The sequence below is a fragment of the Teleopsis dalmanni genome, chromosome 1 (genome assembly GCF_002237135.1).
Source record: "Teleopsis dalmanni isolate 2A chromosome 1, ASM223713v2, whole genome shotgun sequence".
Classification (NCBI taxonomy): Eukaryota; Metazoa; Arthropoda; class Insecta; order Diptera; family Diopsidae; genus Teleopsis; species Teleopsis dalmanni.
In genome coordinates, this window is record NC_051846.1 from 194,666,959 (window position 1) to 194,679,062 (window position 12,104).

Consider the following 12,104-nt stretch of genomic DNA (forward strand, 5'->3'; position numbering starts at 1 on the left):
CCCCATATAAAAGTAAATTTATTAAGTAAGACTTTTTTATGAGCTTAAATATATAATTTTATATTACAAATTTTTGTTGTAAATTTTAAAAATTATTCCTATTCCATCAATATGGCAATGCTATTAAATTTTTAAAAATAAAGAGTGGGAATTAATATTTAATAGATATCTAAAATCTAAATTCTAATTGTAGAAATATTGTTTAGTCATGTTATAATATTTACATTTAGATAAAAACTAATACTCCTTCATTATATAAACTATAAAAAATATTTTTTGCCAACAAAAATATCGTTGGGTTTCGTTTTCAAATATTTATACATATAAGGCAAAATATTGTTGTTGTTTATTGATTATAAAAATATAAATATCTCTCCTTTCAGCAAAATATATATATTTAAATCTCATATAGTTTCCACATAACAAATACATAGATTAGAATAAGTCAGGTTATAATAGCGGTCCTAAAGATTCGCTTACGTAAATTGGCTCATCGAAGTACCATTTTGCTATGAAAAGCTTGACTTATGGAGACTTCGATGTAAAGAATTGTATGTAACTTGCTCTCTAAACCCTGTTGCACTCTATTAGGTTTGAGTTGTAAAAATTCGAGTTATAGAAGTTCGAATTATGGAAGTTTAATTGTAGGTGCAATTTTTAATGAGGTTAAATCCTTTTTAAAAATGGATCTTGTTGTTTACTAGATCCTCTAGTATATATGTATGTAGCAAGTTTAAATGAAAATAATATAATGGCAAAACTAAATATTTCACCAAACCTTATTTTTAATAAAAATTAATTTTTTGACTTTTTTTCTTATGAAGATACTATAGATAATTTTGTAAAAAAAAAACAATACAATTTACAACATATTAAATACATGCCTTCATATCATACCTCTGTAACTCTTAATTTAACAATATTTTATTAAAATTATAAAGTAAACTATTTCGAAATAATGAAAATTTAAAATATACAAATTGAAATGTTATATAAAAGATATTCTAACGTTATTATAAAAATTTCAATTATATTTTTTTTAACACAAACAAATAAAATAAAAACGTTATTTTAACTATGGCTGCACTTGATTAGTTCAATGTCCAAAGTCACTCATAAAATATGTACAAAGGACAAATCAAATATGCCTTGTGGACGTATGCTTCAACCCGACATATGTTTATTCACATCCATTATCGTAATGTCAATAACATTTGACCTGGAAACGAATTAACACAACAGTTGTAATTTCTCAATGAAGTCAAAAGATATTTTTCTAAATTTAAAAGAAATATGTGAGAAATATAAAAGAAAATATGTATATTTATATAAATTACTTTCATCTTTTGGATACGAAATTGCGCCGTGCATTGTCAATATTGTAAACCACATCCCACATAGAGCCTTCGTTAATCGTATAATCTAATATATTGAGACGCGTTCTATTATGTTCTAATGCGCCATAAAGTACTGTAAACCTAATACGTACAACAGGGCAATAGTACTTTAAAACATTATCAACCCGAGTGCTATATAAATAAATTTATTATCAGCATTTTTACATCGAACAAATAATTAAGAATCTTACAGTAACTCAGAGTCCTTGTGTAAGAATATCATGAACTGTTGTAAATTGTCAATGTCTTGGGCTAGACTAAAAGAAAGAAAAGTTTTTTAAGTAATATATGTATAAAGTAATATTAAAAATATAATTTAATAGACTTAAAAACAATTTTTGAGGCATTAATTGCCTGCAATAACACGAATATGGATTTTGAGATCATAAGTTGTAATATTTAAAACTCATGCTCTGAACTCACGAAGATCAGAGTTCTGCTTTGATATTGGTTATATGTGTTATATATAATATTTGTTATAATAATAAATGAAATGTGTAAATAGTAAACGAATAGGTTTTGAGTGAATGCTTGAATCTAAAAATGTAAACGTGTAAAAAAAAGTCATCTGCAAGTAAGTGCAAGCAAGTGGTTCTATTTACTTGCCATGTACAAACTATTGTTTTTTATATATGTATGTATATAGGTGTAAATAAATCCTGACGACGTATGACGTATGATTTGAATAAATTAGAATATACGCTCATGCCAATTATACAGATGCAGCAAGGCTTCTGTTTTTATATCGGTGGTATAACTAATATGGCTTTCCGAAATTCGAACTTATCCATGAGGCTGAATATGAAAATGAAAGACTTTCAAGTTCCTGTGATGATAAAAAGACAGAGAAAAGCATATACTATTTGCTAAATCACTACTTTCTTCTAAAATTTTTAATCTATACAGCATAGAAATGTTGTCGTCAAACAACCTATCAGACATTGTTGATTCTCTAAAATAAATAAAATAAAAAAGTTTACAAAATACTTAAATCAATGTATATGATTTTCGATAAAAAAAATAATGTGAAGGTCTTAACTATAAACAATTTCATAATTAATCATTAAATGATCTTATTAGATGGACAATATATGAAAGTCATATAACCTAACCGAGCCCGATTCAAATTTAATTCATTAGTCTTTAATCTCAATTATTATTTACAGGTCAAAAGTATACCTAACAAAAAATCAAAAATAATTACAACACTTATTATTAATTGTTACATATTATAATATAATTATTAGAATGTTTATATTAGTGTCGATTTCAATACTTCTGTGTTTAAATTTTGCCGAGATTTAGGTCGTGTTTTGAAAATAATTTATTTATATAATAATTTATATTATATAAACACAATCTTAAGATGAAATAAAGCAATATAGTTTTGAACTTATATAATATATTTTTTTTAACGGATATTTCGGTTTACTTCGTAGACCAACTTCAGTGTTATTCTAATAAAGTCTAAAGCCCGGAAAAATTAAAACACTTTATATAACTATTGTGAAAACACTTACTTTTCGGCATCATTTACAGGACTGACATTATCGCGAGCAAGTTTAACTTCTATATAGAAACCGACTGTATAAAGTCCGCGTAGATAGCTAATACTTCCATATGCCAACATTTCGTTGTCTTGATACAAAATCAAATTATCACCTATATGTTTCGCTTCCAAACAACTTACAGATGTAAAAATGATTGTTCTTCCCTCTGATTGTGCAAAGCGTATTGCAAGCCAAACCTGGTGGCTTACATTTGTAGATATACCAGTAGTTGGCTCATCCATTATTACAACTGTTGTATTCTGTGCCAATGCCAATGCAATGCTTACTATCCGTTTTTGATCCGATGACAGATACTTTATTTTCTGATCTATAAATGTTCCCATATCTAATCCTATTTTGTATTGGCGAATTATTTTTGATATGTTTTCTCTAACTATACCACGAATCAATAAAAAGAATGTTAAAAATGAACGTGGTGTAAATGCATAAAAAAGCCCATCTGACTTAGGTACATAACTCATATAATTATATGCTTTAATTAAATCACTTTTAAACTCGTATCCTTCTACATATACCTCACCAAATTTATAGCCCGATTCTCCGACGAGCTGCTTAATAAAATTTGTTTTTCCAGCGTGACGATGCCCAAATATACATAAACTGTGTCCTCTGGTAAATTGTTGGAATGGAAATTCAAAATGAAAAATTTTAGATACCAGCTGGCTATTTGTTTCCTTACCTGTCAGCAGCAAATGAAATAGTATTAAGCACATGTACTTCGGTGGTTAGTTTACTCTCCAACTGATCTGCAACCATACGATAATGCATAATATCTCTTAAGTCCAAATTAGCTACAGTCTTTTTGAGTTTAACAACTTCGGCATCATCGTAAGGATGACAAGCCGATTGATAGACTTTTAAGCTGAAATGAGAACAAATAATTAGTTATCGAATTTGTTATAGTTAATAATCAATCTCATTTTAATTTTATCATGAGATATATGTTATATTTAAAATTTTAGGTAACCAACTTAATAACGGAGTAACATTTTTCGATATTTACTCGGATTGTATTCGCTACTCAAGATCTTGAATACTATTGTTATGTTTTCTGTTGATGAAAAGCATTTTTTCAAGTCTTTTGTTACTATTTTATATAATTAATATTTTGAAAAATAAAAATCGTTAACTAAGAACACATTACTCATTCATTGATACCTGCATAGATAAAAATAATTTTTTTTTTCTCATATACTTACTCTTTACCAGTGCTATACTTTCTTTCTTTTTCACCTATAACAAAGCATGTCATAGTAATTATAAGTATAATACCAGCGGCAACCATATATGCAATATTAGTCAGAATTCCGTCAGTACCCCATTTCAAAAAATCAACAGCTGAAATATATAGACTTCTTAATAACTCTGTCATTTCATATTGTACCAACACTTACAACAACAATGCGGAATTATCTCACACATAGTTTCGTTCTCAATGCAACCTGTTGATGCCTTACACTCTTCACGACAGAAGTTTATTTCCTTTTCGGTAAGGTAAATATTACTAATACCATCCAGTAACGAGAAAGTCGGAAACAGGGACGCGATGTAAAAATACACGTCACTGACCCAAAAAACTTCCCAATATAAGACATATGAAAATATCCCTGTACCGATATATAATGTAATATATAACATAATTAGAATTATTTACAATTTGTATCTAATATTATCTTTTTTTTAATAAATAGTTAAATATCATTAAAATTAAACAAATTTCTAGAAGCTACTCGTTTGTAAAAAACACTCGATGACCACTATTCAAACAGCACATGCTCGTTAAAGTTACATATTGATTAAAAACATATACTCTGGAAGAAACAAATCAGTTGCTTTATCAAACACACTTCCATAACTGTTTTCAAAGATCAATACCAATATAACTGTGAAATTCACCAAAAGGTGATTACAACGTAGAAATTACATGTCTTGAAATGTGGTCGCTCTCATTGAGCCCCGTTGATGTCGTCCGAACCTGATGATACTAACTACATCAAAAAGGACAAGGTCTTTTGGTTCCTACTAAAGATGATTTCAAGACATACCTAACAATAATGCAATAAATCGTAGACTTATTAAAGAGGAATATCGGTTGAGCTCCTCTTGTTTAAAATGAGCTTTTCAAACTTTAATAAGTACTGATTTTCTGGTTCAAGTCTTGGTAGTCATTATTAGGGCTAATTTAAGCTAAATAAATTTATTTAGCTATATAATTACATTGTGATGGTGTAGTGAGAAAGCATTTATAATAAATGCTTTGAAAATAATACGCTTGTGATTCTTAAAAAAAAAGTTTCCTCGGAAATCGCGATAATACTATTTAACGAAACTATATAATTTGAAGTAGACTTTATAAATTATGTAGTTAGGCTATAGAGCTATAAATTGCATAATGGCTTGCAAATGTCTTTAGGTCAAACAGTCGATAAATATCTTTAGTTAGGCACATAAGTATCTGCATTTCACCAAATGTGAATCCGTCACATTCTAAGCAGCTATCATGAGTAGCATTTTAAGATATTAGATGCAATAAAATAAAATTAATAGAACGTAACAAAGAACATCCTATAATCAGTTTATCAAGAATGGAAGAGTAGTGAAGAACAGTGTTTTCAAGAGTGGATAAATCGCTGGTAAGTTAAAAAATACATATAATAAACATTCAAGATTAGTTAACATATATTATTTTGTTTTATAATTATAATATTATCACCTGTTAACAGCACGAGCAGCGTAACCACCAAAACCGATCGGCTTACCTTTTTGTGACAAATCGTCGATACTAAATAGACTAGAAATAATCCCGCGAAACTATATACATTTATTAGACCAAACATAACTGTAAGAGAAGAAAACAATATCTTATGAAAGTATCCAAAAAAAAAAAATCAAATAATCATACTCATTTTATGCGATAAAGAAAATCCTTTAAATGTTGATATTATCATAACTAATGTTAAAATAATATTATATACAAAAAACGTGAACATATCGCATATGAATGTGATTCCCCAGTAAATCTTTAATGATACACCAGCCATTATTTGCAGAATAAATACATTTTTGCAACGTTCATCAACCAATGGCAGTGTGAAAAAGGCCAGAACCAAAGGCATAGTTAAACCAATCACAAGCGGTACAATTATATGAAGCATCTCTTGGCCCACCAAATCTACTCTCGTGTTTAATGACATTGGTAATGGCTTGTTTATAACTCTGTAGTATTGACCTGTTTCCATCAAACTGAAATAAAAATTTTTAATTAATATATCTATAATACCCGTATATTCGTATGTATGGAATTAATATATTTTGTTTATGAACTTACGTAATGCGATAATTTTCGGCCAAGTCCAGCGTAAATGATGCTGAATGTAATACTCGCATATTATACCAAACTGTAATATTACTTTCAGCAACGGTAATAGCGCCCAATGGTCTGAAATCCAAACTAGAATCTTCCTTCATATATTGAACAAATTTTTTATCCATGCACACAAGTGAGTGGTTAGTGTAAACATGGTCTGGAACGCTATCGTCTCCCATTTTCATATGATCAATAAAAGTTATAAATGTTGAGTTACAATTCCTAAATTCCCTGAAATCTAAAGATTCAATATCTGTATCATTTCTTTGTCCCAATCTTATTTCGTATTCACGATTTTCAGATGTTGATAGCATATCCGACAATGGATTCAAAAATGACATTATTGCAGCAAATATCAGAACGAATAGAAGAAAAATAATAAGATGAGGCAAATACTTCAATTTCTTAAAGATCATAGCATATATTTGCTGCCAAGCAATTTTGGCTGTAGACTCATGAATCACTTTGTAATTTGGCTCTTGAACAAAAAAGAAAACAATATAAATTAAACTTATTTTGAAATGAAACATTGATTTAATATTTATAAAATTGACGTATATATAATATAAGACAGCTTGCATGGATTAGTTTGAGAAAATTCGGATAAATAAAATAGAGATATTATATATACTCAAGTACATTGTCAATGTCAAATTGTAATAATGTTACATATAACAATTATACCTACATATATGTTATGTAAAGATCTAAATAAATTTGTACGACTGTACTCACCGTTCTTGCTTAATAGTTGAGCACTTCTCTGTTCCCCAAGTTTCAAATATATCTCAGCTATTGAATAACTATAAACTTTTACATCTAAAACATTTAATTGGCTTTTATCTCTAACTAAGTGTACCAACATATTCTCATAAATATGACGTTTATCGCCTGGTAGCTTATAAACTATCTCATCGCCAATTTTCGAATCAGGAGGATTCACATAAAAATATTTTCTGATATATGTCGTGATATTTTCAATTGATGCGTTATCTGTAACTTTACATGTCTGCTGGCCACAGTTTGAAATATACGTATTAATTATCTTAATTAAGTATGAAATATAATAAATAAAGAATTATAAGCCTCAATTCCACAAAGCAAACTTAAGTTAAGCAATCCTAAAATCCATATTGAGCACTAAAATTGTACTTGAACTTTAAATAAATGTCACTTTAGTGCCACATGATCACAGTGACGCAGCCAGGACTTTGCCAAACAGAGATATACCAGAAAATATGTTTTGACAATGTTTTTGCATATAATACATGTAGATTACATTGTCAAGGGACGATGTACCTGGACACACCACTGCAATCACTACTTAAATGTGCATTCCGAAATTGGGCTTTAATACTCCTATATTAATGTCTTAATGCAATACATGTTTCAATAGTTTCTTACCATATTGATATAATGACCAAATTTGGTTTTTAAAAAAAATTGTGATCCATATGCTCTAAGAATTCCCATATTTAAAACACCAATACGGTCTCCAATTGCCTCGGCTTCATCACAAGAGAAAGTTGTCAGAATTATAGCACGATTTGTTTTCTGTTTGCGTAATATGTTCCAATAAACTCTTTGTTCCATTAATCTCATATAAGAAGTGGGTTCATCCAAGATTATAATTTTAGTATCACCCGTTAATACACAGCATAAATGTACCAAACGCTTGCCATCATAATCTAGTGTTTTTATCTGTTGAGTGCTTGAAATAAATTTCACCGGCTTCAGTAATTCAAGACATTTATTAACTTCCGTGTTTATACGCTGAGTATCAGCTTTGGGCATCTTAATTTTGCTAAAATATTCAAAAGTTTCGTGAACTGTTAAGTAATAAAACAGCGGATTGGTTGATAAGCAAAAGTCACAGTCCCCACGTGCGTTCTTCCAGTTGATATAAATATCTTTATCTAGAAATTTTACGTGTCCGTCACTCGGTTTACGCATTCCCGTTAAGACTTTTACCAAAGTGGTTTTACCAGATCCATGATGTCCCAGAATAACAGTTATTTCTCCTTTACATATCGTCATTGAAATATTCTTGAGTTTTTTCACACCAGAATCATTTGCAGAGACATGATTTAAATTAACATATTCCTCAAAATCGCTAGGAACAGTTTCAAAATTTGTCCAACTTGGTGTTGGTTCAAGCGACGATGAATTGTTTTCTTCAACTTCTTTTCCTTCTTTTTTCCTAGAAGCACCATTCATATAGCGTCCAGGATAAATTTTTTGTACTATGCATATCAGAATAAAATACAAAATGATATTAATGCCAATTGGAATGAAGATAAGTAGAAACTCTTCACTATCAGTTAACCCTTCATCCATTCGTTTCATAAAACTATAACCAAAACTAAAAAAATTGTTAAAAAATAATACGCAGCCGATAAAAAGAGGAATCGATTTTATGGTGTCTATGCGCTCCAACACTGTACTAAAAAAGCTATAAAAGGCAATCCAGCATATAATGCCAACAATTATAGCATTTTTTCTATTTTGAACTAAACATACAATAAATATTGCGAACAAAATCATTGCTATACTGTTTAACAGGAGGAACAGTATCAAAAGAACAGGATCTGCAGCAATAAATGTTCCAGCATTGTCATCAATAACAATCATAACCTAAAACATTAAAATTCTCTTTCATTTTCAACATTGTGAATATTACATTTGATCGATTTCTTACTATCAATTTTGTGGTTAAAAAAATTATAATATCCAAAACAATGAGTCGAAATAATGAATCCCAGAAATGAGCACACCAATGAGTTGGATATCTTACTCCATACTTCCAGTGATGAACCAGGACATTCTCTTGAACTTCCCGTCCAAACCGCTGTACATGTAATAGAAGAATATAATAAACTTTATATCATGATAACTCAATAGGTTTTTGAAAATGGTATATTGATCACAGAATATTTTGATTGTTGTTAGAGAACAGTTTTATTAAAAGAAATTATTTATATAGCACTGATTTCTATGAAAAACTTTGTTAGGTATTAAGTTTCCCACGATTTCTTTGAAATATACTAAATACAAATTTTTTATATCTAATCAAATGACTATTTTAAGTAACGACCCGAACTATTGGTTCAATCGCCACTATTGCACAGTTTTACTGTGACAATCTCATTACCAACTAACTGTTTATTTATTTACGATTAGAAGTACGTACGGTTGAGAAATCTCTAAATTTTATTAATATTTATTTCTGCTTGCTCCCCTAAATTATTGATGAGTGGTTTTCTAAAGTAGCTGCCATTTTCTTGTGAAAAGCAAGACATGTACAGAGAAAACAGAGTTTTTTCTTTCTTTGCGTTGGGTCATTCCGGCCTCCTGCGCTCCAATAGACTTGAATCTTGTCATCGCTGCTGTTACTCTCTGTCCCCGATAAATTTTGCTTAAAATTTCACGTAATTTATAGTGTTCTGTTAGTCTATTGGAAATATTTAGCATTAACTATTCGTTTAGAAGTTGTAATGGCCCCAATCGATGATATATACTTTTGTCTGAAATACGCTAAACGAATTTGGAATGCAAACTGACTTTTTAATGCTAGTCAAAGCTTGTCAACTTTGGAAACCGTTTATAGGAAAGAAATAATTTGCAAAAATATGACGTTTTTGAGAATGAATGTATTCTAGAATACTTATTTAGGCATATATTATTATTACATTGTAGCTACTTACCGAAATGAGTCGAAGAAATGTGAATAAGAAAGCAAAATAATACAAAAATAATTGGTATCTGGATCCACTAAAATTGGTACAAGTTAAAGGTACGTTAAAAATAAATGGTCTTATAGTAAAAGGACTAGTATCCAGTTGTCCTATTCTTGTCTTCTCTGTGTCATTTAAAGACTCATAATAAATTTGAATATATTCAAAATATATTGCATCTTGCAACTGCAAAAATCCTTCACGAATGTATAAATCCTCTTTTGCATCAGGCACCTCATCACTACCACTACAGCGAGTGACCCACAAGTTGTCACGAATTTCAAAATCAGATACGGTGCGAAACGTACTGGGAAAACGAATAGTAACTGTAAAATCTTCCGGTATCCCGCCATTTTCCTTCGGTTTCGGAAAAATAATAGCTGCTAATGTATCCTGTGGATTAAATTGACTGATCATTACGGTCTCATTTTTATATCCCATAGCTTTCTTCATATTCAATTTTTTTACAACATTTTTGGCAATTCTTTTAGCATAAGCACTCCTTGGTGTAAATGACAATTTCATATTCGTAATTACATATCCATTCAAGTAGCCTCTGCAAAAAAATATTATTCTATCAAATACCATATATCAATAATAATATAAAAAATACTTACTCTACAGTTTGAAATGAAGTAATATTATTTGCATCTAAGAAATTTGTCCCCACATCCTTTGACTTCGATTTATCATTTTCAGTACGTTTTACGGGATTATAATAGAGAATAAGAAATATAGCCACTATAATTATTACTTCCAATAAAAAGTTAAAACCTAAACGCCCAGAAGTTTTTATATTTTTACGTATCAGCAAGCTAAAATTGCCCATTTTATGATTACTGAATTTATTCGTAGAACTGTTGAAATACAAAAGAATTATAAAAAAAATCCTTAGTTCACATTAAATTTAATTGAAATCATATATAAATAATAATATATAATAATAAACGGTCAGTGTATAGTGTGACATTTAGTCTAGAAATGTGATACGCCCCGAAGTTCTGCAAGATGCACTCAATTCTGCTTATTACAGTCACAAGATTACCATTTTTTTAACATAAAATTAAAGATATGGATGTGGAAGATATGTAATTTCAACAAGATTTTCCCGGATATGCAAGTTTACATATAAGTCATGTCAATTGGCCATTAGGAACATCCAATTTGACACCACTGATCTTTTTTTATGCGGTTATGCAAAAAATCATCTATATACAAACAAAAATATACATCTGCTCAATCATGTCAGAGATATAGTAAACTATGTGTTAACAAATCAAAAAATCTTTAAAACGAACTAGATCTGAAGCGCTATTTCAGATCTAATGTGTATATTAATCAAGTACGGCTTTGGGTCAATTGGTTAAGAAGCTCTGACTCATAATATACTATATATTATTTACTTTGTAACCAACTTGTAAGATTATAATTATGTGACCAGTAGATTGTGCTTCATTTCATGGAGTGCCGCTTAAAAGTTTAGTTTGTATAATAGTCACTCAATTAATTTACTTATCAACCATTTAAAAGGTAATTGGTAACTTAACTAGAATATAAAATATAACTAGAATATATTAAATTCCCAAAAAAATTGTAAGAAAATGCCTTCAAAACTTTTTCTAACTACCCAACATATTTCCAATATCTTCAATGAAGACAGTCCACACTATGATAAATGAAGGCAAAAATATACTATTTTTAAAAAATCAAACTGTGATTAACATTTACAGTTAACATGAACACCCCTTCCTTGGTCTTCGTTACTTTTAGTGTTAGAGTATTGTAATTAATTTTTCCGTATTCTGTATTATCTAGTTAATATAAATAAGTGAGAATAAGATATAATTTTTAACTTACCTAATTTAGTTCTATTATCTCAAAATATGAAAATCCGCTGGAATAAGTTTATGTTATAAAATGAAATAATTTTAAAATCGGTTTAACTATTTTTACTTTGTGTTATAATAACTTGACAAGCTTAGAAATTATTTTTTTAAGACCTACTTTGTTTCAAAATATTGTTAAACTTGGAAAA

At 29.2% G+C, this 12,104-nt stretch overlaps 1 protein-coding gene across 1 annotated transcript; it reads right to left on the reverse strand.

Moving 5' to 3' along the window:
• Nucleotides 1–1,339: 1,339 nt before the first annotated feature.
• On the reverse strand, nucleotides 1,340–12,007 carry LOC119666990 (ATP-binding cassette sub-family A member 5-like). Its single transcript, XM_038076268.1, has 15 exons — nucleotides 11,927–12,007; nucleotides 10,687–10,926; nucleotides 10,040–10,625; nucleotides 9,034–9,183; nucleotides 7,740–8,969; nucleotides 7,071–7,344; nucleotides 6,297–6,813; nucleotides 5,871–6,211; nucleotides 5,682–5,807; nucleotides 4,363–4,575; nucleotides 4,168–4,306; nucleotides 3,648–3,830; nucleotides 2,918–3,577; nucleotides 1,589–1,654; nucleotides 1,340–1,529 (listed from the first exon to the last, which is right to left on the reverse strand). Exons 2-15 carry the CDS (start codon nucleotides 10,896–10,898, stop codon nucleotides 1,340–1,342), a joined length of 4,887 nt encoding a protein of 1,628 aa, XP_037932196.1. The 5' UTR covers nucleotides 10,899–10,926; nucleotides 11,927–12,007.
• Between the last annotated feature and the right edge of the window lie 97 nt (nucleotides 12,008–12,104).

What these genes read in the sequence shown, in the direction of transcription:
- LOC119666990 (XM_038076268.1), bottom strand. Translation starts at nt 10,898, where the DNA reads ATGGGCAATTTTAGCTTGCTGATACGTAAAAATATAAAAACTTCTGGG. An exon ending in ACTTCATTTCAAACTGTAGA is followed by an intron (nt 10,626 to 10,686) that starts GTAAGTATTTTT and finishes ATTTTTTTGCAG; the next exon opens with AGGCTACTTGAATGGATATG. An exon ending in TTGGTCATTATATCAATATG is followed by an intron (nt 7,345 to 7,739) that starts GTAAGAAACTAT and finishes TGTGGCCAGCAG; the next exon opens with ACATGTAAAGTTACAGATAA.